This window comes from Poromitra crassiceps, assembly GCF_964638095.1.
Source record: "Poromitra crassiceps genome assembly, chromosome: 2".
Classification (NCBI taxonomy): Eukaryota; Metazoa; Chordata; class Actinopteri; order Beryciformes; family Melamphaidae; genus Poromitra; species Poromitra crassiceps.
Window position 1 is genome coordinate 75,277,184 of NC_139624.1, and position 24,850 is coordinate 75,302,033.

The 24,850-nt window shown below is 45.5% G+C and overlaps 1 protein-coding gene across 1 annotated transcript in view; it reads left to right on the forward strand.

Moving 5' to 3' along the window:
* Positions 1 to 424: 424 nt before the first annotated feature.
* oplah (5-oxoprolinase, ATP-hydrolysing) overlaps positions 425 to 24,850 on the forward strand; it is a 41,452-nt gene continuing 17,026 nt past the window's right edge. Inside the window, exons 1-12 of the mRNA XM_083632092.1 lie at positions 425 to 508; positions 1,293 to 1,498; positions 1,727 to 1,918; positions 7,632 to 7,746; positions 8,951 to 9,074; positions 10,676 to 10,871; positions 11,617 to 11,782; positions 16,743 to 16,881; positions 17,628 to 17,695; positions 22,876 to 23,051; positions 23,166 to 23,306; positions 23,472 to 23,584. Of these exons, the coding sequence (XP_083488218.1) occupies positions 1,328 to 1,498; positions 1,727 to 1,918; positions 7,632 to 7,746; positions 8,951 to 9,074; positions 10,676 to 10,871; positions 11,617 to 11,782; positions 16,743 to 16,881; positions 17,628 to 17,695; positions 22,876 to 23,051; positions 23,166 to 23,306; positions 23,472 to 23,584 (1,601 nt within the window). The 5' untranslated portion in view covers positions 425 to 508; positions 1,293 to 1,327. The remainder of the gene's footprint in view (positions 509 to 1,292; positions 1,499 to 1,726; positions 1,919 to 7,631; positions 7,747 to 8,950; positions 9,075 to 10,675; positions 10,872 to 11,616; positions 11,783 to 16,742; positions 16,882 to 17,627; positions 17,696 to 22,875; positions 23,052 to 23,165; positions 23,307 to 23,471; positions 23,585 to 24,850) is intronic.

The following is a 24,850-nucleotide window of genomic DNA, read 5'->3' on the forward strand; positions in this document are numbered from 1 at the left end:
TTAGGAACCACTGCCCTAGGCTAGGGGCCTTTGTGACACGTCATAATTATATCACTGCTTTTGTCTGTGCGTGTGTGTGTGTGTGTGTGTGTGTGTGTGTGTGTGTGTGTGTGTGTGTGTGTGTGTGTGTGTGTGTCTCTCTCTCTCTCTCTCTCTCTCTCTCTCTGTCTGGCTCTCTCTCTCTCCCCCTCTTTATGGCTTCTCCTACATCATAATAATAATAGATCACATCACATCACAATTTTCGCTGGACACTGGAGACTCAACGGTGCCAGCTGTTGCCAGGAGGCGACGAGGGGTGAGTTCGTTTTACTGACGCGCTCCTTGCAGGTGGGTGGAGTAAAAGCCTCAGCGAATGAGAAAGCGCTCCGCCGCCGACAACCAACGTGGTTCCTGTTGTGAGGAAGGAGACCTGGCGGAGACACCGGAGAGAGAGGTGAGGGAGAACTGACTGTCACGGGATTATCAAAGATTAACACGTTTGCAAGTGTATTCAATCACCGGAGAGGTAAGTGAAGAGGTCGGCTCTGTCAGCCTGTAAAAAGAGCATTCTTCATGCTTCTCGCTGCCTGTTCGAGAAAGAATTAGCCTAACGTACACAAGCTGTGGATCGGCTACAGCGAGCGTGCAGCAAGCAGCTGCTGTTTAGCAGACAGGCTGTTGAGTTATTATGAGACATATTATCATCTCGAGCGCACTGATCAAGGCAATGTAATTATCTCATTTCTTCAATCTTTGGCATTGCTTATTATTGTCTCATAGATCTCTGGAAAAATCATTGCTTGTGTCCGTATAGTGCTCATTACTAGTGTTTATTGTGTTATTTATTTATCTATGTCAGTCTGGTTCAGACAAGTTGATGCAACTGCACACAAAGTAGCTAGTGTAACACTGTTAGTTTCGGTAGTGTCGTAAAGCTGGGCTTTTCTTAGAAAGTGCAAGAGAAAAGAAACGTGCGAATTTGCAATAGCTGCGAGTGCGACCACAACATTATGCAAATTTCCAAAATGCAGCATGGCAGGGGCGGCCAGCCTACTCTGCCTCTACCACCCTGCATTTCGAGCCCCCCCCCCCCCCCCCCCCCCTCCCCCCCCATTTTAGCAATTGGCATGAAAACACACACACACACACACACACACACACACACACACACACACACACACACACACACACACACAGTGTTGGGCAAGCTACTTGGAAAATGTAGTAAGCTAAGCTACCAGCTACTAAAACATTAAAATCACATGAAGGCTATGGATGTAGTTAATCTCTCTCTCTGTCTCTAATCACAGCCTCAGGAGCAGCCTTTTTGTCTCTGTTTTTCAAGATGGCTGAGACCGAAGGGAAGTTCGACTTTGCCATCGACCGGGGTGGCACCTTCACCGATGTGTTTGCCCGCTTGCCGGATGGTCGGGAGAGGGTGCTGAAGCTGCTGTCCCGCGACCCGCAGAACTACCAAGACGCTCCCACTGAGGGCATCCGCAGAGTCCTAGAGGAGGTAATGTGAATGTGATCACATGGATGGGTGCAGGGAGGAATGGTGGAAAAGTGACCAGCCAGGTCAAGTTATGTAAAAATTAAATTCGAGACAACTTTTCTTTACAGTTTAACTTTTTGTCCATATTTGTCTTCATTCACGTGCATTTTGGCTGTGCGTGTGTATGTCCTACAGCTGGCCATGCTGACTCACTGTTGGTGTGTTATGTGTGTGTTTGTTTGTTGACAGGAAACGGGGCAGGTATTTCCTCGGGACAAGCCCGTAGACACCACTCTGATTGGCTGGATCAGAATGGGCACGACGGTGGCCACCAATGCGCTGCTGGAGAGAGAAGGAGAAAGGACCGCCCTTCTCGTCACAAAGGGCTTCAAGGATCTGCTGCACATTGGCACACAGGCCAGACCCAAGCTCTTTGATTTGGTTAGTAGGGTTCGTTTCCCCACATGAATGATTATCGACATATAATAAAAGGGTAAAACTCCAGTTGAAAGATGTAGTATTTGACCTTGAATAGGGAGTTTATCCAACCATTTCAACTCTCTCTCAATTTGGACTGTGTTGGCATTGAACTTTGGTAGTTAAGGCGACAGGGGAAGGGGACAGGCAAGAGAACAATGAAAGTCCCTTGATGTGAAAGGCCTTTGGTTGTGTTTATTTTCCTGTGATGATCTAATCAGGAGACACCTGTAGAAGAGAATTCCTCTGAAGGTGTTTCCTCTGAACAAAGTCAAAGTAGTGGGAGACTGGAGATGGACACCAGTGCTGAGTACTGCAGCAACAGCCTCATTTACCAAGGAGGTTATGGCTTTATGTAGTATTCACCTGTGTTAGTTGGTTTGCTTTGCCTGTCTGTCTGTCTGTCTGATAGCCGGATATCTCAAAAACATGTGAACAGATTTCTATGAAATTTGGTGGACCAATAGGCCTTTGGAAAAACAACAATTGATTCGATTTTGGTGGTGATCCAGATCTGGGAGTTCTGCCATTAGACAACAGAGATGGAGACTTGATTCCAAAACCTAAATATACAGTAAGTTTGCAGGTCAATAAGTCAATTAAACTGACTTCAAGACGGTTGAAATTATTTTCAGGATGGTTGGCAGCGATGTCATTATGCTACTGCTGTTATTCTAGTGAAAGTAATGCAAAAGTAGTGTAATAAGTAACGAGTTACTCTACACAGACAATATTGTAAAGGAACCTATTACATTCAAATGAATGTAACTAGTAATATGTAGTATATTACATTTTGAAAGTAACTTGCCCAACACTGGTATTTAACTCATAATACGAGGGATCAGTGTTGGTAAGCAAACGGTGTACTGGGAGTAACTCTATAATGGGACCCTATGGAGCCAGCCTTGAGTGTCTCACTCTCTAGGCTGTGCTTTTTTACTAAATTGTTTTAAAAATTGTGACAGTTCACACAACTTTAACAACAAAACACAACCTACATATATTATACATCAAACCCTTAAGGTACTTCTGCTCTCACTCAGAATTTCGAAATATAAGCGATGTGATGTATAGTTTTTGGGATATCCATGTTTGTTTGGCACAACTCATACTAGTAGTGATGTCACGCTGCTTTGCTTTCCTGTCCGCCAGTTACTCCAGTATGCTTTGATGGAATCATTCACAGAGAAGTTGAGATAATGATCAGACTACTAGGCTGGCTTTGTGCCAGTACTTATCATTGTGTAAAGGAAGTCAGAGACTATATGGTTTCAGACTGTTTGCAAGGTAAACATGAAGGATGACTTTTTAACTTGTGAGTCCATATGTCAATAGTATAGGGGATTATTTGCTTATTTGAAATGAAGGTTACGGCTTTAGTGCAACTAGAGCAAGGTGCAGGATTGACTCTGGCATGTATACACTAGGGATTTCACGATACTAGAATTTCTACTTCGATACCGATAGTATCGATACCAGGAAAATATCGATACTCGATACCATTTTCGATACCACGGGGGGGGGGGGGATGACAACACATCAAGAGGCATAAAAAATAAACAAAGACAGATGGACGGATGCACGCTTCTCCATAATCTAGGCCTGCTAAAACTAAAAACTTTGCACTTACACAGCAGATTACCCCTGCTCTAGTCATCAGCCTATCAGAACACTTTGAGCTTGTTGAAGCAACAGATACCCACCAATGACAGGGAGGGAGAGATTGATTGATTGATTGATTGAAAAGTTTATTTCTATAGGGACAGATACAGTACATAAACATAGAGTATTCACAGGAAACAGTCTTTGTTATATATCCTGACATTTATAGCCTAAGCTAGTTTGCAATGTTTGTCCCTAGATGTTATAAGGCAATTATAAAAACAGGGTACAGAATACAGACTATAGAATACAGCTGTTAGGTTACACAAAATATAAAACATAAAACAAATATACATCTGTTATGTACAGTATACAAGATATGTAGTAAATATACATTAGTGTGTTAATGTAATACATTAATAACATCAGCAACATAAGATTAGCAACTTAAAATGGGGAGTTTTATCCACACTCACACCCATCCACTCTCACACTTAGTCAATTACGCTGGCAACATCCATCTATCCTACATACACACACACACACACACACACACACACACACACACACACACACACACACACACACACACACACACACACACACACACACACACACACACACACACACACCCCCACCCCACACATGCACAGCAGATCAGTTACAAGTGAGAGCATGACTGCTGGTTCTTCAAATACTGTTTCACATTGAGTTTAAAATGATCCCAGTTGTGGTCTTGTTTAAGATATGTAGGTAATGAGTTCCAGTCCTTAACCCCCTCTACAGAAAAAGCTGTTTGTCCTAAGGAGGATTTTCGGAAAGGGACTTTGCAGTTCCCTGCCACAGCACCCCTAGTGGCTGTGCCAGAAACTCCAAGTGGTACCACCATATCGCCGAGAACACGTGGCGCCTGATTATGGATACATTTATGGATCAATTTTAAGTTAGCACATTTGATGACATTTTCAAAATTCAAGATATCTAGTTTCTTGATAACCCGGCAATGGTGAAACCTGATTGGCTTTCTGTCCAAGATTTCTATTGCACGATTATAAATCAATTCAAGAGGTCTGGTTACTGTCAGACCAGCTTGAGACCATACAGTTGCACAGTAACTCAGGTAAGAGAAAATCATAGAGTGCATAAAGATATTTGCAGCATAAGATGCTAGACAGTTCCTAATCAAATTAAATGCATACAGGTTTGCCTTTGCAACTCTGCTCACCCCCTGTATGTGTTTCTCAAATTTTAGATGAGTGTCTAACCTCAATCCGAGGTATTTTACCTCAGATACCTGGTCTATAGGTTAACCATTGACTTTTAGGTTGAGCCTATTTAGTTCACTCACGCCATCTGGTGTGGACCGTCTCCTGGATGAGAAGCATATTGACACAGTTTTCTTGATGTTCAATGTGAGACAGGAACGTTCAAGCCATTCTGATACCGATTCCAAGTGTTCTGTCAGCTGCGCGGTAATTGAAGTAGTGGTCCGACCGGGCACATAAATGACAGTGTCGTCTGCGTACATTTGTAGACCAGCTCCTGGACAGGATGCTGGGAGATCATTTATATATAGACTAAAGAGAATTGGTCCAAGAATGGATCCCTGCGGAATACCTGTTCTACATTCTAGTAGTGAAATCAGTAGTATGTTTGATTTTTCATTCAGAGAAAGCACTGCTGGTAACCATACTGTTCCAAATGACTATTGTATCCATTCCAAAAAAAAAAATTGATACTTATTGATAGATACCTGTTGCAAATGAGTATTGTATCGATACTATCGATACTTTTGACAACCCTAGTATACACTCGCACAGACACACACACACATGCACATTTATTTGTTCATTCACACATTATTTATAAAGGTGTGTTTAAGGGTTATCAGGGGGACTAATTCGGTACATACAGGTAACCGGCTAAGGTGGCTATGTTTCATAGTATGCACGACTGCACGTATGTGCATGTATTTTGCACCATACATATGGTAATAATGACAACACATACACAACTACACACCCACCAACACAGTCAAATGGAGCATCATAACCATCTAAAGAAATGTCTTTTTGACTATGCATGTGTGTTCATGAGAGAAGGGATGCAAGTCTTGGAGTTTGCCCTCAGCCCACTGTTGGTTTGATAAGTGACCATTAGTTGGTCACTCATCAAAGCTACTCATCTGCTTTTATGTTTACACTCAGGTTAGGCATTCAGCAGATGCACGTCTCACCCAAAGCAAGGCACAAGAAATGCAGCAGCAAATCCCTCCAGTGCAAAACTTTACAGACGACCAGTAATGGATGTATGGAGTATCAAAAGAATAGGGCCCAGTCAAAATAAGCATACATTTAATATGACAGGTGACTCAGATGCCATCTTTACACTGTATTTAGGTGTATTGAACATTTCTCATTTGGAATGTGTTTTAACTCTGTCCTTCAGAGGTCAGGTCAGCATCAGTATGGGACTGAATGTGTTTGAACTCTGTCCTTCAGAGGTCAGGTCAGCATCAATATGGGACTGAATGTGTTTGAACTCTGTCCTTCAGAGGTCAGGTCAGCATCAGTATGGGACTGAATGTGTTTGAACTCTGTCCTTCAGAGGTCAGGTCAGCATCAGTATGGGACTGAATGTGTTTGAACTCTGTCCTTCAGAAGTCAGGTCAGCTTGAACTCTGTCCTTCAGAAGTCAGGTCAGCATATCAATATGGGACTGAATGTGTTTGAACTCTGTCCTTCAGAGGTCAGGTCAGCATCAGTATGGGACTGAATGTGTTTGAACTCTGTCATTCAGAGGTCAGGTCAGCATCAGTATGGGACTGAATGTGTTTGAATTCTGTCCTTCAGAGGTCAGGTCAGCATCAGTATGGGACTGAATGTGTTTGAACTCTGTCCTTCAGAGGTCAGGTCAGCATCAGAATGGGACTGAATGTGTTTGAACTCTGTCCTTCAGAAGTCAGGTCAGCATCAGTATGGGACTGAATGTGTTTGAACTCTGTCCTTCAGAAGTCAGGTCAGCATCAATATGGGACTGAATGTGTTTGAACTCTGTCCTTCAGAGGTCAGGTCAGCATCCATATGGGACTGAATGTGTTTGAACTCTGTCCTTCAGAAGTCAGGTCAGCATCAATATGGGACTGAATGTGTTTGAACTCTGTCCTTCAGAGGTCAGGTCAGCATCAGTATGGGACTGAATGTGTTTGAACTCTATCCTTCAGAGGTTAGGTCAGCATCCATATGGGACTGAATGTGTTTTTAGGGTGTCCTGTAGGTTGGATTCTGCATCAGAATACTCAGGCACAGTATAGGATACGTGGCTTCTTTATCACTGGTTTTTGAGTCCAAACCTTCACGTTTCAAAGAGAATGTAAATTATGCAAACTGGAATTTGAATTTCATATTTTTCACACAAATTTCCATATTTTCCTTCTCACTTTGATAAGAGTACTTTGCATAGAACTCAAACTTGCCTAAGGACCAAAAATAAAACCCTCAAATTAATGTGTTTTTTAAATCAAAAACGGTTGTGTTTCCATTATTTTGTCTGGTACCTGCTAATTGTACCTAGTTAGAAGCATATATGGACCCAAACACATGTATTGTATGTTGAGTAACAAAAAGCCCATTTTACAGCACAGTGTGTGTATAGAGAGGCAAAGTGAACGTCACTTCCTGCTTCATCACTGTACCAGAGATTTTCTTCCGCAATTTATTTTCCCATAGACATTTCATTAAATGCTTATAAAAATGGTTTTACTTGATCAAACCAAATGGTTCAGCTATATTTAGAATCGGGAGAGACCATAGAACATTCCACTCAGACCAAAAAGTTAAAAAAAAAACATCGAAAAAATATTTTCTTTAAACCAGCATTTTTTGGTCCAAGTGAAATGTTATGCGATCTCTCCTGTTTATAAATATATCTGTACCGTTTGGTTTGAACAAGTACAACTATTTTTATAAGCATTTTACTAAATATCTATGGGAAAATAAATGGCGGATGAAAATCTCTGGTACAGTGGTGAAGCAGGAAGTGACGTTCCACTTTGGCTCTCTATTGGTATCCACAGGAGGTGTCCGTGCCCGAAGTGCTGTATGAGGAGGTCATAGAAGTGGATGAGCGAGTCGTCCTCAGCCAAGATGGCTGCCAGCTGCCCAGGAAAGATTCCAAACGTGTCGTCACAGGTATGAAATGATCCAGTCTCACTGTCCATAGAAAATCATTTGAGTGCTGTAAAGTCTCATACGCATTCTAAATGAACCACAGGCCTGTTTCTTTATTGTGGGTTTGTTTGGCTGCTGTATTTCTTTCTACTCGTGCTAAATTTAGTTTGAGTGATGTTGACCTTTTACTGTCTTCTGCCTGTTCTGTCCTCTTCTTCTGCTGTTGCTGTTGAACACCTGAATTTCCACACGGTGATAAATAAAGGTTTCAATCAATCAATCAATCAATCAATGTAAATGATATGCGTAGACAACAGTGTTGGGGGTAACGCATTACAAAAGTAACATATTACATGTGATAATTACTTTTAGCAGTAATTCAGTAATATAACTCATTACAATATGATTTCAGTAATGTTATACCAGTTACTCTGTCAAGTAACACAACTTACAAATTGAGTTACTTTTTTTTTATTTGATCAAAACACATTTAAATAAAGATACAATCATTCCGAATAATAAATAACCACTATAGAGGACAATAGCAAAGGAAAAGGATAACATTTTAGAATTTTGGACACTGACTTGAAGATGGTATAAATTATTTTTCTGATGGTTCCAGGGCGGCGATGTAATTTTGCTACTACAGTTATTTTTGGTGAAAGTAATGCAAAAGTAGTGTTATTATAAGTAATGAGTTACTCTACACAGACAGTAATATTGTAAAGTAACTTATTACTTTCAAATGAAAGTAGCTAGTAATATGTAGTATATTACATTTTGAAAGTAACTCGCCCAACACTGGTAGAGAATAACCTCCCTACTCCAGTCAGAAGTCAGCAGTCAGCAGTCAGTTCCCATCTTCCACTGTAAGCTGAAAACGAATCTTTCCAAAAAGTACATCATGTCAACCTTACTCTTTTCTCTATTATAAGATAAGATAAGATAAGATATTACTTTTATTGTCAGACAGAGTCCGAAATTTGTCTTGCATCCACAGACACTTGTTTCTCATTTATACATACGACAGTGCAAAACGACAACCAACACCATCCTCAAAGTGCATAGTAGACCAAACAAAACAATAACAAAAAACACGAATAAGGAAAAACACGAATAAGGATTTTATTATTCTACTCTATGTTTTTGATACTGTAGCAATTTCCGTGATATAGGATACATGACATATATGAATTGACACACAGCTTGTGTGCTTGTTGCTCAGGCAGTACGGGGGACTCTCTGGAGGTGTGGAGGGAGCTGGATCTGCAGCGTGTGGAGGAGGACCTGAGAGGGGTTTTGTCCCGGGGGATCACCAGCCTCGCTGTCCTGCTGCTACACTCATACACGTAACTACAGCTCACATCTGTCTCAGGCGCAGAGATGTTCTTTTATCATTGCCAACATTCTCACTACTCCTCTCTGTCTGTTTCCTTCTCACATAACTCTACTATGCCAGCGTAGGGATGAAACCATTACAGTTTTAATGATAAACCGTGATCAAATTCCTGCCGGTTAGTATTACCATTTCAAATTTTAATTGTCATTTGAACGGTGTAGGTCTGATTACCGCTGCTGCACAGAGCGCTGTTTGCTTGTTTATTCAAAGTTGATTCAAAGTGAACATGTCGCATGTCCAAATTGCACCAGATCCTATTGGCTATGTTATTATCTGAATGTTTATGCAAACAAAAAGTGCATAGTGCTGCACATTTTATTTGTGGTATTCAATTTAAAACTTGGTGAAATTATTTCAGTGAGTGTATCAGTCCTTTTTGAACATTTTCAGCACATTTTAACAATACTGCAATAATACTGATAACCGTGATCATTTTGGTCACTATAAGCATGAAATACCGTTAGCGTCATAGAATTTCATCGCTACGCCTGGGAGAGTCTATTACTGTATTCTAGCTCTACTTAATTGTGTTGGGTTACTTAATTGACCTTTCATAAGTCCCGCCCCTTTTTACTCTGTCCACCAATAACAGTTAAGCAAGCTTGTAGCAACCTATGGAGCCAGCCTAAAGTGTGTGATGTCACACTTCACATATTTAAAAACTGGGACAGTTCACACAACTTTAACACTACATACATATGTTATACATCAAACCCTTCGACTACTTCTGCTCTCACTCGCAATGTCAAAATATATGCGATATGATGTATAGTTGAGATATTAATGTTTGACAATGACAATCTTGTTTGACTGTCAGCTGTAGGCTAAAGGTTTGACCTACCTAACAACAGTAACTACGCAGGGGGGGAGCGGAGGATCGCTAAATTATGCGATTCCTGTTTTCTTTGTCTTGTCTTTGTCTCTGTCTCTTCATCTCTCTCTCTCTGGGTGTGGTGAGTATGTACAGTATGTCAGAAATATCTGGTGTCAGATTGCCTTGTTTCTCATGTCTGTGGAACCCATGTGGCTTACTGTGTGGAAGCCACACGGTGTTTGTAGTTTCAAATGGTAAAAGTAATCAAAACGGCTGGATTGAATCTCATTGAAAAGGACACATTCAGGGAACCAGAGGTGTTGTTGACCTTTAAGAAATTCTTGCCTCCTGCCATGTGCCATAGACAGAAAACACACACACACACACACACACACACACACACACACACACACACACACACACACACACACACACACACACACACACACCATCCAATAGGAAAGAGAGGAGGGAGGGCACCTTTTGAAGTGATAACAAAACACAATACCACAGGACTTTGTGTAAGGCAACAGTGGAGTTGCATAAGAGCTGTATGTCTCTCTCTCTCCCCCTCTCTCTCTCTCCCTCTCTCCCTCTCTCTCTCTCTCTCTCTGTCTCTCTCTCTCCCCCCTCTCTCTCTCTCTCTCTCCCTCTCTCTCTCTCTCGTCTCTCTCTCCCTCCCTCTCTCTCTCTCTCTCCCTCTCTCTCTCTCCCTCTCCCCCCTCTCTCTCTCTCAGATGGTGCGAGCATGAGAAAGCGCTGGGCTCTCTGGCACGTCGTCTGGGCTTCAGCCAGGTGTCTCTGTCCAGCGAGGTGATGGCCATGGTGCGGGCGGTGCCTCGTGGGTACACGGTGTGCGCCGACGCCTACCTCACGCCCAAGATCCGTCAGTATCTGAAAGGCTTCACCTCTGGCTTCCAGGGCGGCCTGAAGGTGTGTGCTGTGTGTTCTCACGTGGACGCTTTGTGTGCATCTGTGTTTTTGTGTTACCATAGAACACATGCCCGCAGACCACCACCCCACTCAATTTAATATTCAATGTTCACACTTTTCATTGTAAAAGTTGTCCCACCACCCTCCACAAAGTACCGGTGCATGCAGGATTTTCCGGATGCAGCAAGCATTTAAAACGGAGACGTTTGATGGTTACATCCATCCTGAAATTCACTTTGTCTCAGCTGCCTAGGGCTGGAAAGCTAACAAAATGTACCTGCCAAGAATATATATTTTTAATTCATATCCTTTTCTGTCATCTAAATATGACTCCCAGCCCATTTTCAGTGCCGTGTTGCTTTACAGAGAACTTGCTTACCCATGTTTTTCTGTTCAGTGGCTGTAATAATGTTATGTTTTTGTTAAGAGTATTAGGCTAGTTAACTCTCTAAGGCACCGGAGACACAGGAGGAAAACTTTGCAACGGTTTAATCTCTAGTCTAGTGTTTTGTATAGAGCCGGGCAGCCAATCAACAGCCTGTTTGATAACAGAGCCATTGTTTTGCATTGATTTGATTGGCTCACAGTCAGAGACAGTGTACAATGGTCAGCGGGAACAAAGTTTGAGAAAAGGCAAACACCAAAGACTGTATGTAACTGACTTATTCAAATGTTACTGTCTCAATAAAACAAATTTTATGGGGCACTGACCTCTTCACCCCCCCCCATCTCTCTCTCTGCTCAGGATGTGGATGTGCTGTTCATGCAGTCGGACGGTGGCCTGACTCCCATGGAGCAGTTCTGCGGCTCGCGGGCCGTTCTGTCCGGCCCGGCCGGGGGCGTGGTGGGTTACGCCATCACCTCCTACAGCCAGACGGAGAAGAAACCCGTCATCGGCTTCGACATGGGCGGTGAGGGGGGGGCAACGCACTGTTAGCACCTGGAACATATGCTGCATGGACAGAATGTTCTGCGGGGGGGGGGGGGGGGGCATGACCTAGTAGAAAGTGTGCTGTGGGGGGGGGGGGCATGACCTAGTAGAAAGTGTGCTGCGGCGGGGGGGGGGCATGACCTAGTACGGGGGGGGGGGGCATGACCTAGGAGAAAGTGTGCTGGAGGGGGGGGCATGACCTAGGAGAAAGTGTGCTGCGGGGGGGGGGGGGGGGGGTTTGGGGGCATTACCTAGTAGAAAGTGTGCTGCGGGGGGGGGGGGGGCATGACCTAGTAGAAAGTGTGCTGCGGGGGGGGGGGGTTGGATGACCTAGTAGAAAGTGTGCTGCGGGCGGGGGGGGGGGGGGGGCATGACCTAGTAGAAAGTGTGCTGCGGGGGGGGGGTTGGATGAGGGGGGGCATGACCTAGTTAGTAGAAAGTGTGCTGTGGGGGGGGGGGGGCATGACCTAGTAGAAAGTGTGCTGCGGGGGGGGGGGGGGGGCATGACCTAGTAGAAAGTGTGCTGCTGGGGGAGGGGGCATGACCTAGGACAAAGTGTGCTACGGGGGGGGGGGGGGCATGACCTAGTAGAAAGTTTGCTGCGTGGGGGGGGCATGACCTAGTAGAAAGTGTGCTGCGGGGGGGGGGGTTGGATGAGGGGGGGCATGACCTAGTAGAAAGTGTGCTGCGTGGGGGGGGGGGGGGCATGACCTAGGAGAAAGTGTGCTGCGGGGGGGGGGGGGGCATGACCTAGTAGAAAGTGTGCTGCGGGGGGGGGGGGGTCATGACCTAGTAGAAAGTGTGCTGCGGGGGGGGGGGGGGGGGCATGACCTAGTAGAAAGTGTGCTGCGGGGGGGGGGGGGGGGCATGACCTAGTAGAAAGTGTGCTGCGGGGGGGGGGGGGGGGGGGGGGGGTTGGATGACCTAGTAGAAAGTGTGCTGCGGGGGGGGGCATGACCTAGTAGAAAGTGTGCTGCGGGGGGGGGGGGGGGGCATGACCTAGTAGAAAGTGTGCTGCGGGGGGGGGCATGACCTAGTAGAAAGTGTGCTGCGGGGGGGGGGGGGGGCATGACCTAGTAGAAAGTGTGCTGCGGGGGGGGGGGGGGGCATGACCTAGTAGAAAGTGTGCTGCGGGGGGGGGGGGGGGGGCATGACGTAGTAGAAAGTGTGTTGCGGGGGGGGGGCATGACCTAGTAGAAAGTGTGCTGCGCGGGGGGGGGCATGACCTAGGAGAAAGTGTGCTGCGGGGGGGGTGGGGGGGCATGACCTAGTAGAAAGTGTGCTGCCGGAGGGGGGGGGGGGGGCATGACCTAGTAGAAAGTGTGCTGCGTGGGGGGGGGGGGGCATGACCTAGGAGAAAGTGTGCTGCGGGTGGGGGGGGGGGCATGACCTAGTAGAAAGTGTGCTGCGGGGGGGGGGGGGGGGTCATGACCTAGTAGAAAGTGTGCTGCGGGGGGGGGGGGGGGGCATGACCTAGTAGAAAGTGTGCTGCGGGGGGGGGGGGGGGGGGGGGGGTTGGATGACCTAGTAGAAAGTGTGCTGCGGGGGGGGGCATGACCTAGTAGAAAGTGTGCTGCGGGGGGGGGGGGGGCATGACCTAGTAGAAAGTGTGCTGCGGGGGGGGGGCATGACCTAGTAGAAAGTGTGCTGCGGGGGGGGGGGGGCATGACCTAGTAGAAAGTGTGCTGCGGGGGGGGGGGGGGGGCATGACCTAGTAGAAAGTGTGCTGCGGGGGGGGGGTGGGGGGGCATGACGTAGTAGAAAGTGTGTTGCGGGGGGGGGGGGGCATGACCTAGTAGAAAGTGTGCTGCGCGGGGGGGGGGCATGACCTAGGAGAAAGTGTGCTGCGGGGGGGGGGGGGGGGGTGGGGGGGCATGACCTAGTAGAAAGTGTGCTGCCGGGGGGGGGGCATGACCTAGTAGAGAGTGTGCTGCGGGGGGGGGGGGGCATGACCTAGTAGAAAGTGTGCTGCGGGGGGGGGCATGACCTAGTAGAAAGTGTGCTGCGGGGGGGGGGGGGCATGACCTAGTAGAAAGTGTGCTGCGGGGGGGGGGGGGGCATGACCTAGTAGAAAGTGTGCTGCGGGGGGGGGGCATGACCTAGTAGAAAGTGTGCTGCGGGGGGGGGGGGGCATGACCTAGTAGAAAGTGTGCTGCGGGGGGGGGGGGGCATGACCTAGTAGAAAGTGTGCTGCGGGGGGGGGGGGCATGACCTAGTAGAAAGTGTGCTGCGGGGGGGGGGGGCATGACCTAGTAGAAAGTGTGCTGCGGGGGGGGGGGGGCATGACCTAGTAGAAAGTGTGCTGCGGGGGGGGGGGGGGGGGCATGACCTAGTAGAAAGTGTGCTGCGGGGGGGGGGGGGCATGACCTAGTAGAAAGTGTGCTGCGGGGGGGGGGGGCATGACCTAGTAGAAAGTGTGCTGCGGGGGGGGGGGCATGACCTAGTAGAAAGTGTGCTGCGGGGGGGGGGGGGGGGCATGACCTAGTAGAAAGTGTGCTGCGGGGGGGGGGGGGGGGCATGACCTAGTAGAAAGTGTGCTGCGGGGGGGGGGGGGGGGCATGACCTAGTAGAAAGTGTGCTGCGGGGGGGGGGCATGACCTAGTAGAAAGTGTGCTGCGGGGGGGGGGGTGGGGGGGCATGACGTAGTAGAAAGTGTGTTGCGGGGGGGGGGGGCATGACCTAGTAGAAAGTGTGCTGCGCGGGGGGGGGGCATGACCTAGGAGAAAGTGTGCTGCGGGGGGGGGGGGGGGGGTGGGGGGGCATGACCTAGTAGAAAGTGTGCTGCCGGGGGGGGGGCATGACCTAGTAGAGAGTGTGCTGCGGGGGGGGGGGGGGGCATGACCTAGTAGAAAGTGTGCTGCGGGGGGGGGCATGACCTAGTAGAAAGTGTGCTGCGGGGGGGGGGGGGCATGACCTAGTAGAAAGTGTGCTGCGGGGGGGGGGGGGGGCATGACCTAGTAGAAAGTGTGCTGCGGGGGGGGGGCATGACCTAGTAGAAAGTGTGCTGCGGGGGGGGGGGGGCATGACCTAGTAGAAAGTGTGCTGCGGGGGGGGGGGGGGCATGACCTAGTAGAAAGTGTGCTGCGGGGGGGGGGGGCATGACCTAGTAGAAAGTGTGCTGCGGGGGGGGGGGCATGACCTAGTAGAAAGTGTGCTGCGGGGGGGGGGGGGCATGACCTAGTAGAAAGTGTGCTGCGGGGGGGGGGGGGGGCATGACCTAGTAGAAAGTGTGCTGCGGGGGGGGGGGGGCATGACCTAGTAGAAAGTGTGCTGCGGGGGGGGGGGGCATGACCTAGTAGAAAGTGTGCTGCGGGGGGGGGGGCATGACCTAGTAGAAAGTGTGCTGCGGGGGGGGGGGGGGGCATGACCTAGTAGAAAGTGTGCTGCGGGGGGGGGGGGGGGGCATGACCTAGTAGAAAGTGTGCTGCGGGGGGGGGGGGGGGCATGACCTAGTAGAAAGTGTGCTGCGGGGGGGGGGCATGACCTAGTAGAAAGTGTGCTGCGGGAAACACCGTGTTTATGCAAGACATATTTTTTATTACGTTTTCAATGTAGACTACATCAGAGATATTATTCTGGCGATAGGGTTAGAAAACGTGGGCTTTGCAATGTGCCAGAAAGTGAGCTGTTTGCAATCTCCCAAAAAAGTGGGCTGCCAAATAGTGGTTGCGGTAACATTAAATGCTGGAAAAGCTGGAAAAGGCGATATTACAGCCATCTACCAAGCCATCACATAAACCCTATCCGAGTAACGTCTGGATATCTTCAGGAGTTCAATGCATGTCTGAAAAGGGCTTATCATTAAACCAACTGACAACTTAACCGGCCTGTTATCCTTCAGCTAGCAGAAACTAGATCCATGTATGTTTCTCAGCCAGGAAGTGGGGGTTGGGGTTTTGGTCCCGCGTAGGCTGGGAGGCCACAGGGAAGGGGGAGGAAAAGACTAGTGAGAAGAGGAGGGAGGGGGATACTGTATGTTGATAGTAGCATTATAGCAGGAGGAGAAGAGGCAGGAAGCAGTACGTTGGTATTGAGGTCCAGATGTTAAAGGGGGGATAGGGACTGGATTGAGGGGGTAGCAAAGCTTTTGGGCAGAAAGTCGAGTGATGTTGAAAAGCTGCCAGAGACACTGATTCGCTCAAAACAAACTCTGTAGTCCTGATGTATATTCATATCAAGGTGCATGTTGTGTACTTTAATTCACTCTGTAGTCCTGATGTATATTCATATCAAGGTGCATGTGTACTTTAATTCACTCTGTAGTCCTGATGTATATTCATATCAAGGTGCATGTTGTGTACTTTAATTCATATCAAGGTGCATGTTGTGTACTTTAATTCACTCTGTAGTCCTGATGTATATTCATATCAAGGTGCATGTTGTGTACTTTAATTCACTCTGTAGTCCTGATGTATATTCATATCAAGGTGCATGTTGTGTACTTTAATTCATATCAAGGTGCATGTTGTGTACTTTAATTCACTCTGTAGTCCTGATGTATATTCATATCAAGGTGCATGTGTACTTTAATTCACTCTGTAGTCCTGATGTATATTCATATCAAGGTGCATGTTGTGTACTTTAATTCATATCAAGGTGCATGTTGTGTACTTTAATTCATATCAAGGTGCATGTTTGTGTACTTTAATTCACCTGTATCATTTCATAGGCCTGATCAGTGTCAGTGACCTTTTTATGTTCCTTTCTTTGCTTTTATAGTCCAAGGACTATAAATATATTGCCTTTTGCATTTACTGTTGAGTTTATCGTTTCTGTTTCTATTCACTCCTTTGTAAAGTGCTTTCTAACTGTGTTTTGTAAAGTGCTACAAATGAAGATAATTAATACTTAAAAAAAAATCCTGAGTAAAGACCGAAAAAATCCCAACGGTGACACACTTTCCTTATTTCCCGATTCCTGCTTTTCCGTCTTCCCTGCAGGAACGTCCACAGATGTGAGTCGCTATGCGGGCCAGTATGAGCACGTGTTCGAGGCCACCACCGCCGGAGTCACACTGCAGGCCCCACAGCTGGATATCAACACTGTGGCTGCAGGCGGAGGCTCCAGACTCTTCTTCAGGTCAGTCAGTCACTGACAGGACTGACAGTGACGCTGGGCTACTACTATGATTATACTATTTGTTCCAATAAGACGTTTCCTATCACACCAGGGCATGTTAAAGGGATACTCCACTTTTTCGGGAGTTTAGCTCATTTGCCACATCCCCCCCACATAACCAAGATACACCATGCCTTACTGGCACTGTCCGCTCAGTTTACAGTGAGCTACAGTCGTGAAGTTAAGTTAGTATCGCCATAGAATGGAGGGTAATGGTACAGCTGTTAAAAATCTGCCAAAACACGCATCTCACGGTGCCAAAATACATGTTGTGCTTCGGGGACTCGCCACATGATGAAATATTAATCCAAAATTAATCCACAAAATTAATCCAAAATTAATAATTTTAATTTCAATAAAATTAATTAGAGACCTCTTTTCCTTACAAAAAGACTGATTATTTGCATTTTGGATTAATATTTCATTGTGTGGTGAGTACCCGAAGCACAAACTAAAGTCCCGAAAAAGTGGAGTATCCCTTTAAGTGAGAGATCTGGATGCACCAAAAGTCTGATTCTGCTCACATGGCTCTTGAAACCAATTGTCAGGTTCACATTGTAATTCCACAGAAACAGGACTGAATCCAGATGCTGTTATTTTAATTAATTATGCAATGAATGCTCTTTTTTCTGTCCCCTGGTCTCTCTATTGTTGCACTCCTCCCCCCCCCCTCTCTCTCTCTCTCTCCCTCTCTCTCTCTCTCTCAGGTCTGGGATGTTTGTGGTTGGGCCGGAGTCTGCAGGCGCACATCCAGGACCAGCCTGCTACAGAAAAGGTGATGGATCTCTTACGCTAGCGGCTAGATGTTGGTTATACATTTCATGTCCTACTACCTCTCTCTCACCCAGTCTCAGATATACTGTACGCCTAATCCACGCTCCATGCTGTCAGACACGTAGCATCTGGAGAGCCAGAGCTGCTTTTGTTTGACCTGTCCCCTCCCCCATCTTTAGATTGATCATGCCTTTTAGAATGTTGGCAAAGGTCCAAGTTCCTGCTCAAATTACAGATGACATAACTCAAGCGTCCCTCGCTGTAGCTGTAATGTACTCCATACACTGCACTGCACCCTGACTTCAGTATAGGAGTGTCCTATAGCACACATCTTACACATTTATATGACATAAAACTGCAATTTAGCATTAGTTTACATTTAAAAGCAATAATGATGTTCTTTTTTTTGGATACTTTTTATTTATAGAAGATAGTCCATTACAGTAGTCCTCACAAATAATGAGTAAAGGTGCAACAAAAAAACATATGATGATCATCATATCTACTGCATGTCCCCCCACCCACCCCTCGGTCCCAACACATTACCCTAAAAACAGAAATTAAAGCAATCAAAACGGAAAAAAAACATATACATTAATGCGTGCATACCTACATACATACATACATACGCATACATATACATACTCACAAAGGGCCTCATTTTTATATGTATAGGACATTGTAGAATACATATCTACTTACGATACGATACGATACGATACGATACAACTTTATTGTCAGCAGGCTGAAATTTGTTTTGCATCCAATGGCATTCTCCGTTCAAGAAGTTACACATGAAAAACATAAAGACATGAAAGTTACACATGAAAGACACAACAGACAAAGACAAGACATCCAGAACTAATCCACAGAATTACAGAAGGCAAGCAGTTCAAAAAGTTAACCTGTTCTGATTGAGCAGACCAATAGACTGGTGTACAAAAGAATTCTTCAGTCTATTGCGTCTAAATTTTGGGACTCTAAAGCGTCTCCTGGAGGGCAACAGTTGGTATTCTCCATTCAGAACTACTTACCTACTTATTCAGATCTACTTACTATTCTACAAGTGTTATCACCTAGATGCACTCTTACATTGCTGCAGGTCATATGGTTAGTGTCCTCATTCCTACATACATATACAGTCATACCCATATACACAGCTATCCATCCATACACACACATGCCACATCCATACATACAGTACATACATCCATTTCCACCCCCTCACGGACCCACATTCATCCGCCCTGCACACATAGACACACATACCTATATATATATATATATATATATAGCAAAGTAAGCACAAAGAAAGAAAAACAAAACAAAACAAAGCAAAGAAACAAAAGTTAATGAAAAAAAAGAAAAAGCTAGTAAAGAAAGAATAAAAGAAAGAAAAAAAGAAGTGGTATATACGGTAGTTGGGTTTCACTCGGGGTGCATCTTAGAATATGCGTTTTTCTATATTTCTATATGCCCTCTTTTTATTATATTCCATCTTGTCTCGAACAATTCCGTTAGGTTTCTAATGTTATGATTAATCCTCTCCATTTTATAAATGTCGCTAATTGTATTCTTCCATTTCGTAATTTGTGGTAGCTCTGGTTTCAGCCAGTTTTTTGTTATTTGCTTGATTGCTGCTACTCTTAAGATTCTATAAAGGTATTTATCCCCTTGTTGTAGAAGCAATTGTGGTGGTCTACCCAGTAGGAGTTGCTCAGGCCCCAAATTAAGTTTGCACTGAAAGATGTTGTCCATGGTTTCGCCTATTTGGGTCCAAAATTGTTTTAATGCCGGACAGTAGAGCTGCCGAAAATAATCGATTCAGAGATGCATCGCGATGCTTAATAGGACGATTCTGAATCGATTAACAAATATCAAAAATCGATTATAAAAAAAAAAAAAAAAAAAAAAAAAAAAAAATTGATAATCAAATAAAATAGAATGTAAGTACATGCAGTTGTTTATTTTAATTATGGATCATAATACAATGCAATTCCAAATGCACTTTTATTTTAACACGTTCACTGCCGTGGACGAGATATCTCGTCAAGCAGAAACCAACGGTTGACTGCCGTGGACGAGACTGCCGTGGGACGTCGATCAAACCCTTTTACATCTCCTATAAAAATATGGGAGGTATTGAATGTCTATAATCTATTTTACCGACCCACTAAGTGGCGACAGTGCTCTCCAGACTAGACGAAGCCAAGCAAAAACAGCAGCGTGAGGAAGCCATTCTCATGAAAATGGATTGGCGAAAACGCTTTCGCTTTCGCGCAGGGAGCTGGCGGTGGGGGATTGCAAATTTGCATAATAGATTACGGGTGAAACACACTTTGAAACACCGACAGAAAGCCCAGAATCGCACGCAGCTTCATTCCAGCTGAGCTCACAACCGAAAAACGAGCCCCATCCAGACTCGCCCAAAGAGCGGCCGCCAGCAGCCAGGCAGCACAGACAGGCAGGAGAGATTCGCTTGTGACAAACGCTGCAAAGCCACCAGAGACACACCCACGGAGGGAGGAGTTTGGAGGAGAGGGGGATGAGGGTGCTGTTATGGAGGAAATTACTGTTCAAAGAACTATTGTTTAGATGTCTGATGTCTCACTGATGCCAAAAATAAATAGTTAAAGTGACTGTTCTATCGAATTTCACAAAAATGCATTTTTCTCAGCTTTTCTTCTCAGACGCTGAAACCATGCTGTATTCAACTGCTAATGCCTACATAACTACTAACTCTACAAACTAACTCTTTTAGACAGAGAAAGCACACATTCTATTAGTTCTTCTGAGATATTTTGTGTTCACAAATTCCTAGCAGAAAAGAATCCTCGGCTCTTGAAAGATGAGCCAGAATCCTCAAAAAAACCCTTGGCAGAAGCTACCTACAGTAAAAAAAAAACTGTTGGCAGTGAATGTGTTAACACGTTCACTGCCAATGACGTGTTAATACGTCAAAAAAAATCCAACGGTTGACTGCCAACGACGTGTTAATACGTAAAAAAAAAGATTTTTTTTTTTTGACAGTGGGATGTGCATCTAACCCTTTTACATCTCTTATATAAATATTGGAGCCACCGAACGTGTACAACCCATTCCACCGACCCACTAAGTGGCGACAGTGCTCTCCCAGACTAGAAAAAGCAGAGCCAAAACTGCAGGGGAACGCGCGATGAAACCATTCTCATACTGTAGAATGGATTGCCGAAAACGCTTTCGCTTTCACGCTGATTGCTGGCGGTGAGGGATTGCAAATTTGCATAATAGATTACGGGTGGAACACACTTTGAAACACGCAGCATAAATAAGACCAGAATCGCAAAAGCTTCATCAAAGCTCTCAACCGAAACTCCAAGAAACGAGCGAGCCCATCCAGACTTGCACAGCGGCCGCCAGCAGACAGGAGCAGCAGCAAAGCAGTGAGCCTGGTGACGCGAGGTTACAGCAGCAACAGAAACGAGCTTGTGACACGCCCGCTGCAGCCAAGAAGAACACACACGGAGGGAGGAGTTTGAAGGAGAGGGGTGTTTCCTGCTGTTATGGAGGAAATTACTGTTCAAAACTATTGTTTAGATGTCTGACGTCTTACTGATGCCAAAAATGAATGGTTAAAGTGACTGTTCTATCGAATTTCACAAAAAGCCATTTATCTCAGAATAAATTTTCAGACGCTGAAACCATGGTCAAGTGCTAATGCCTACATAACTACTAACTCTACAAACTAACTCTTTTAGACAGAGAAAGCACACATTCTATTAGTTCTTTTTAGATATTTTGTGTTCACAAAATCTTAGCAGAAAAGAATCCTCAGGTCTTGAAAGATGAGCCAGAATCCTCAAAAAACCCCTCTGGCAGAAGCTACCTACAGTAAAAAAAAAAAACAGCTGGCAGTGAATGTGTTAAAAGTAGCCACACAGTGAGAAAAAAGAAAGTGAGAAAAAATAAATCATGTATTGCGGAAAAAGTGATGCATCGATTTAAGATGCATCGTATAATCGAATCGAATCGAATCGTAGACTTGTATAATCGAATCGTATCGAATCGTGAGATCAGTGAAGATGCACAGCTCTACCGGACAGGAGAAAAAAATATGTGTGTGGTTGGCGTCTGCCTCCCCGCAATTCCGCCAACAGTCTGTGGTATTTCGTTAGAGTATTTTGCTTGGATAAAAAAGCGTGATAAAAAAGCGTAGCTGAATTTTCCAGGAATACTCTCTCCAGATGAGAGAACTTGTTGTTTTCCATGAGTTATTGCTTATATCCTTCCATATTTCTGGGGTTAGCGTAAGGTTCAGTTATTTCTCCCAATTGGAAATTGCCTTGATTTCATGCCTTCTAGGTTTTTCTTCTATTATATAATAATAATAATGATGTTCAGTGTTTTAGGAGGCGCTGATATGAGGCTAGGGGGGAGCTTAGCTTTCAAAAAATAACCAGTGAAAAAAATAGGATTAGCACTGTAGAGACGTGGAAGCTGCATGAGCCTTACCGCGTACGTGCACAAAAACATCCAAGAAGAGACGTGATCAGTGCTGGTCACGGGAGAAATGCGTGGAAGTGCTGTGTGTCTTCCTCATACAGAGGAAGACTGCTCATACAGAGGAAGACTGCGACTGATTGGGGATGTATAGGACGAATCAGCGTGACATCACTTGCCACCCAGAAATGCGGAACCCCCCGCAGTTATTAGTATGAGTTAATATCTCAAAAACTATACATCACATCGCTTATATTTTGACATTTTGAGTGAGAACAGAAGTAGCTCAAGAGTTTGATGTATAATATATGCATGTCGTGTTAAAGTTGTGTGAACTGTCACAGTTTTTAAAATGTAAACAACATAACCGGGGCTAGAGTGAGAGACTCACGGCTGACTCCATAGGGTCTCATTACCGTTGCCACCCAGTGACGCGGTTTGTTTACCAAAATGCTGCTCGGCTGATCCCTCGTATAGGCACATACAGTACCTGGTGGTTCCGAACTCGTGAACTATTTGCATTATAAGAATATACAAAAAACTACTGTTTCAACTGGTAATCTAAAGTTATTCTCAGGTACCTTGTTAATTTCTGAAAGGCAGCTCTGTGAAGTGAAGCATCTGATAATAAAAAAAAGCCTACTTAAAACACTGGTCTTTAAGAGAAGCTAAAAGGACGTTAGTGACGGTGTGTCTCTCCAGGTGGGCCTCTGACTGTGACAGATGCTAACTTGGCCCTGGGCCGCCTGCTGCCTTCCTTCTTTCCGCGGATCTTCGGGCCGGGGGAGAACGAGCCCCTGTCCCTGGACGAGACCATGAAGCACTTCCATCACCTCACCCAGGAGATCAACCACTTCCTGTCTTCCAACCAATCACTGGTGCTTATATTTACACTGATGTTACATCACATTACTTATTTAAAGATGATACAATGATTTGCTCAATCATTTCATAAGGGATTAGCAAGGATATGACTTTTTGTTCATTTGCAGCCTAGTAGCAACGGGGATGAGCACTCACACAACAGCACAGCCCCAAGCAGCAAATCAGAGATGAGCGTGGAGGAGGTTGCCATGGGATTCATCCGTGTTGCTAATGAGGCTATGTGCAGGCCAATCAGAGCTCTGACACAGGTAGTTTGGGTATTGATTGGAACTTTATTTGATTCTACAACATACATTTTATAGTAATTTAACTTCAAGCATTTCCCGTATTTGTCTGTGCGTGTGTATGTGTGTGTGTCTCTCTCTCTCTCTCTCTCTCTCTCTCTCTCTCTCTCTCTCTCTCTCCCCCTGCAGGCCAAGGGCCATGATACATCTCAACATATGTTGGCATGTTTTGGTGGCGCTGGAGGTCAACATGCCTGTGCTATTGCACGAGCCCTAGGGATGAAGACTGTCTTCATACATAAGTAAGGGCAATAGTAGTCTGCGTGTGTGTGTGTGTGTGTGTGTGTGTGTGTGTGTGTGTGCGTGTGTGTGTGCGTGCGTGCGTGCGTGGGTGGGTGGGTGAGTCTGTAGGAGAAAGAGAGAGACGGGTGTAAAACATAAAAAAATCACTTAGAATGACAGCTGACAGCAGTGCTTGATGGGAGCAGTCAGACCTCATGCTGTGATGTTAGTGACGTGATGATTCGTCCCTCTGGTTCAATCATTTGACAGAAGGCCAGAATGCTTGCTTGCCTACTCCCACTAGCTGCTAGCTAGCTGCAGTTTCATGTAGGCACTAGCAAGCAGCTAGTGGGTGTCTCCAGGGCCGATATCTCCAAAACTCAGGCACCTAACACAAAACGATGGAGATAGATGAATAGCACTACAAGTGAGAGAAAAAATGTGTATTTTGGATTTTGGGGTGAGCTGTTCCTTTAACGTTAGGTGAGCAAACAAACAAAAAACAAAACAAAAAAAAGTTATTTCAGCTGGGTCTCTAGACTATTAACCATTCCAAAAAGTCAGGACAAAACATGGTGAGGCAGCATTCACTCACTATCCTGCGTGCATGCTCCAACTGTAACCACTTTACTTCACTATCCTGCGTGCATGCTCCAACTGTAACCACTTTACTTCACTATCCTGCGTGCATGCTCCAACTGTAACCACTTTACTTCACTATCCTGCGTGCATGCTCCAACTGTAACCACTTTACTTCACTATCCTGCGTGCATGCTCCAACTGTAACCACTTTACTTCACTATCCTGCGTGCATGCTCCAACTGTAACCACTTTACTTCACTATCCTGCGTGCATGCTCCAACTGTAACCACTTTACTTCACTATCCTGCGTGCATGCTCCAACTGTAACCACTTTACTTCACTATCCTGCGTGCATGCTCCAACTGTAACCACTTTACTTCACTATCCTGCGTGCATGCTCCAACTGTAACCACTTTACTTCACTATCCTGCGTGCATGCTCCAACTGTAACCACTTTACTTCACTATCCTGCGTGCATGCTCCAACTGTAACCACTTTACTTCACTATCCTGCGTGCATGCTCCAACTGTAACCACTTTACTTCACTATCCTGCGTGCATGCTCCAACTGTAACCACTTTACTTCACTATCCTGCGTGCATGCTCCAACTGTAACCACTTTACTTCACTATCCTGCGTGCATGCTCCAACTGTAACCACTTTACTTCACTATCCTGTGTGCATGCTCCAACTGTAGCCACTTTA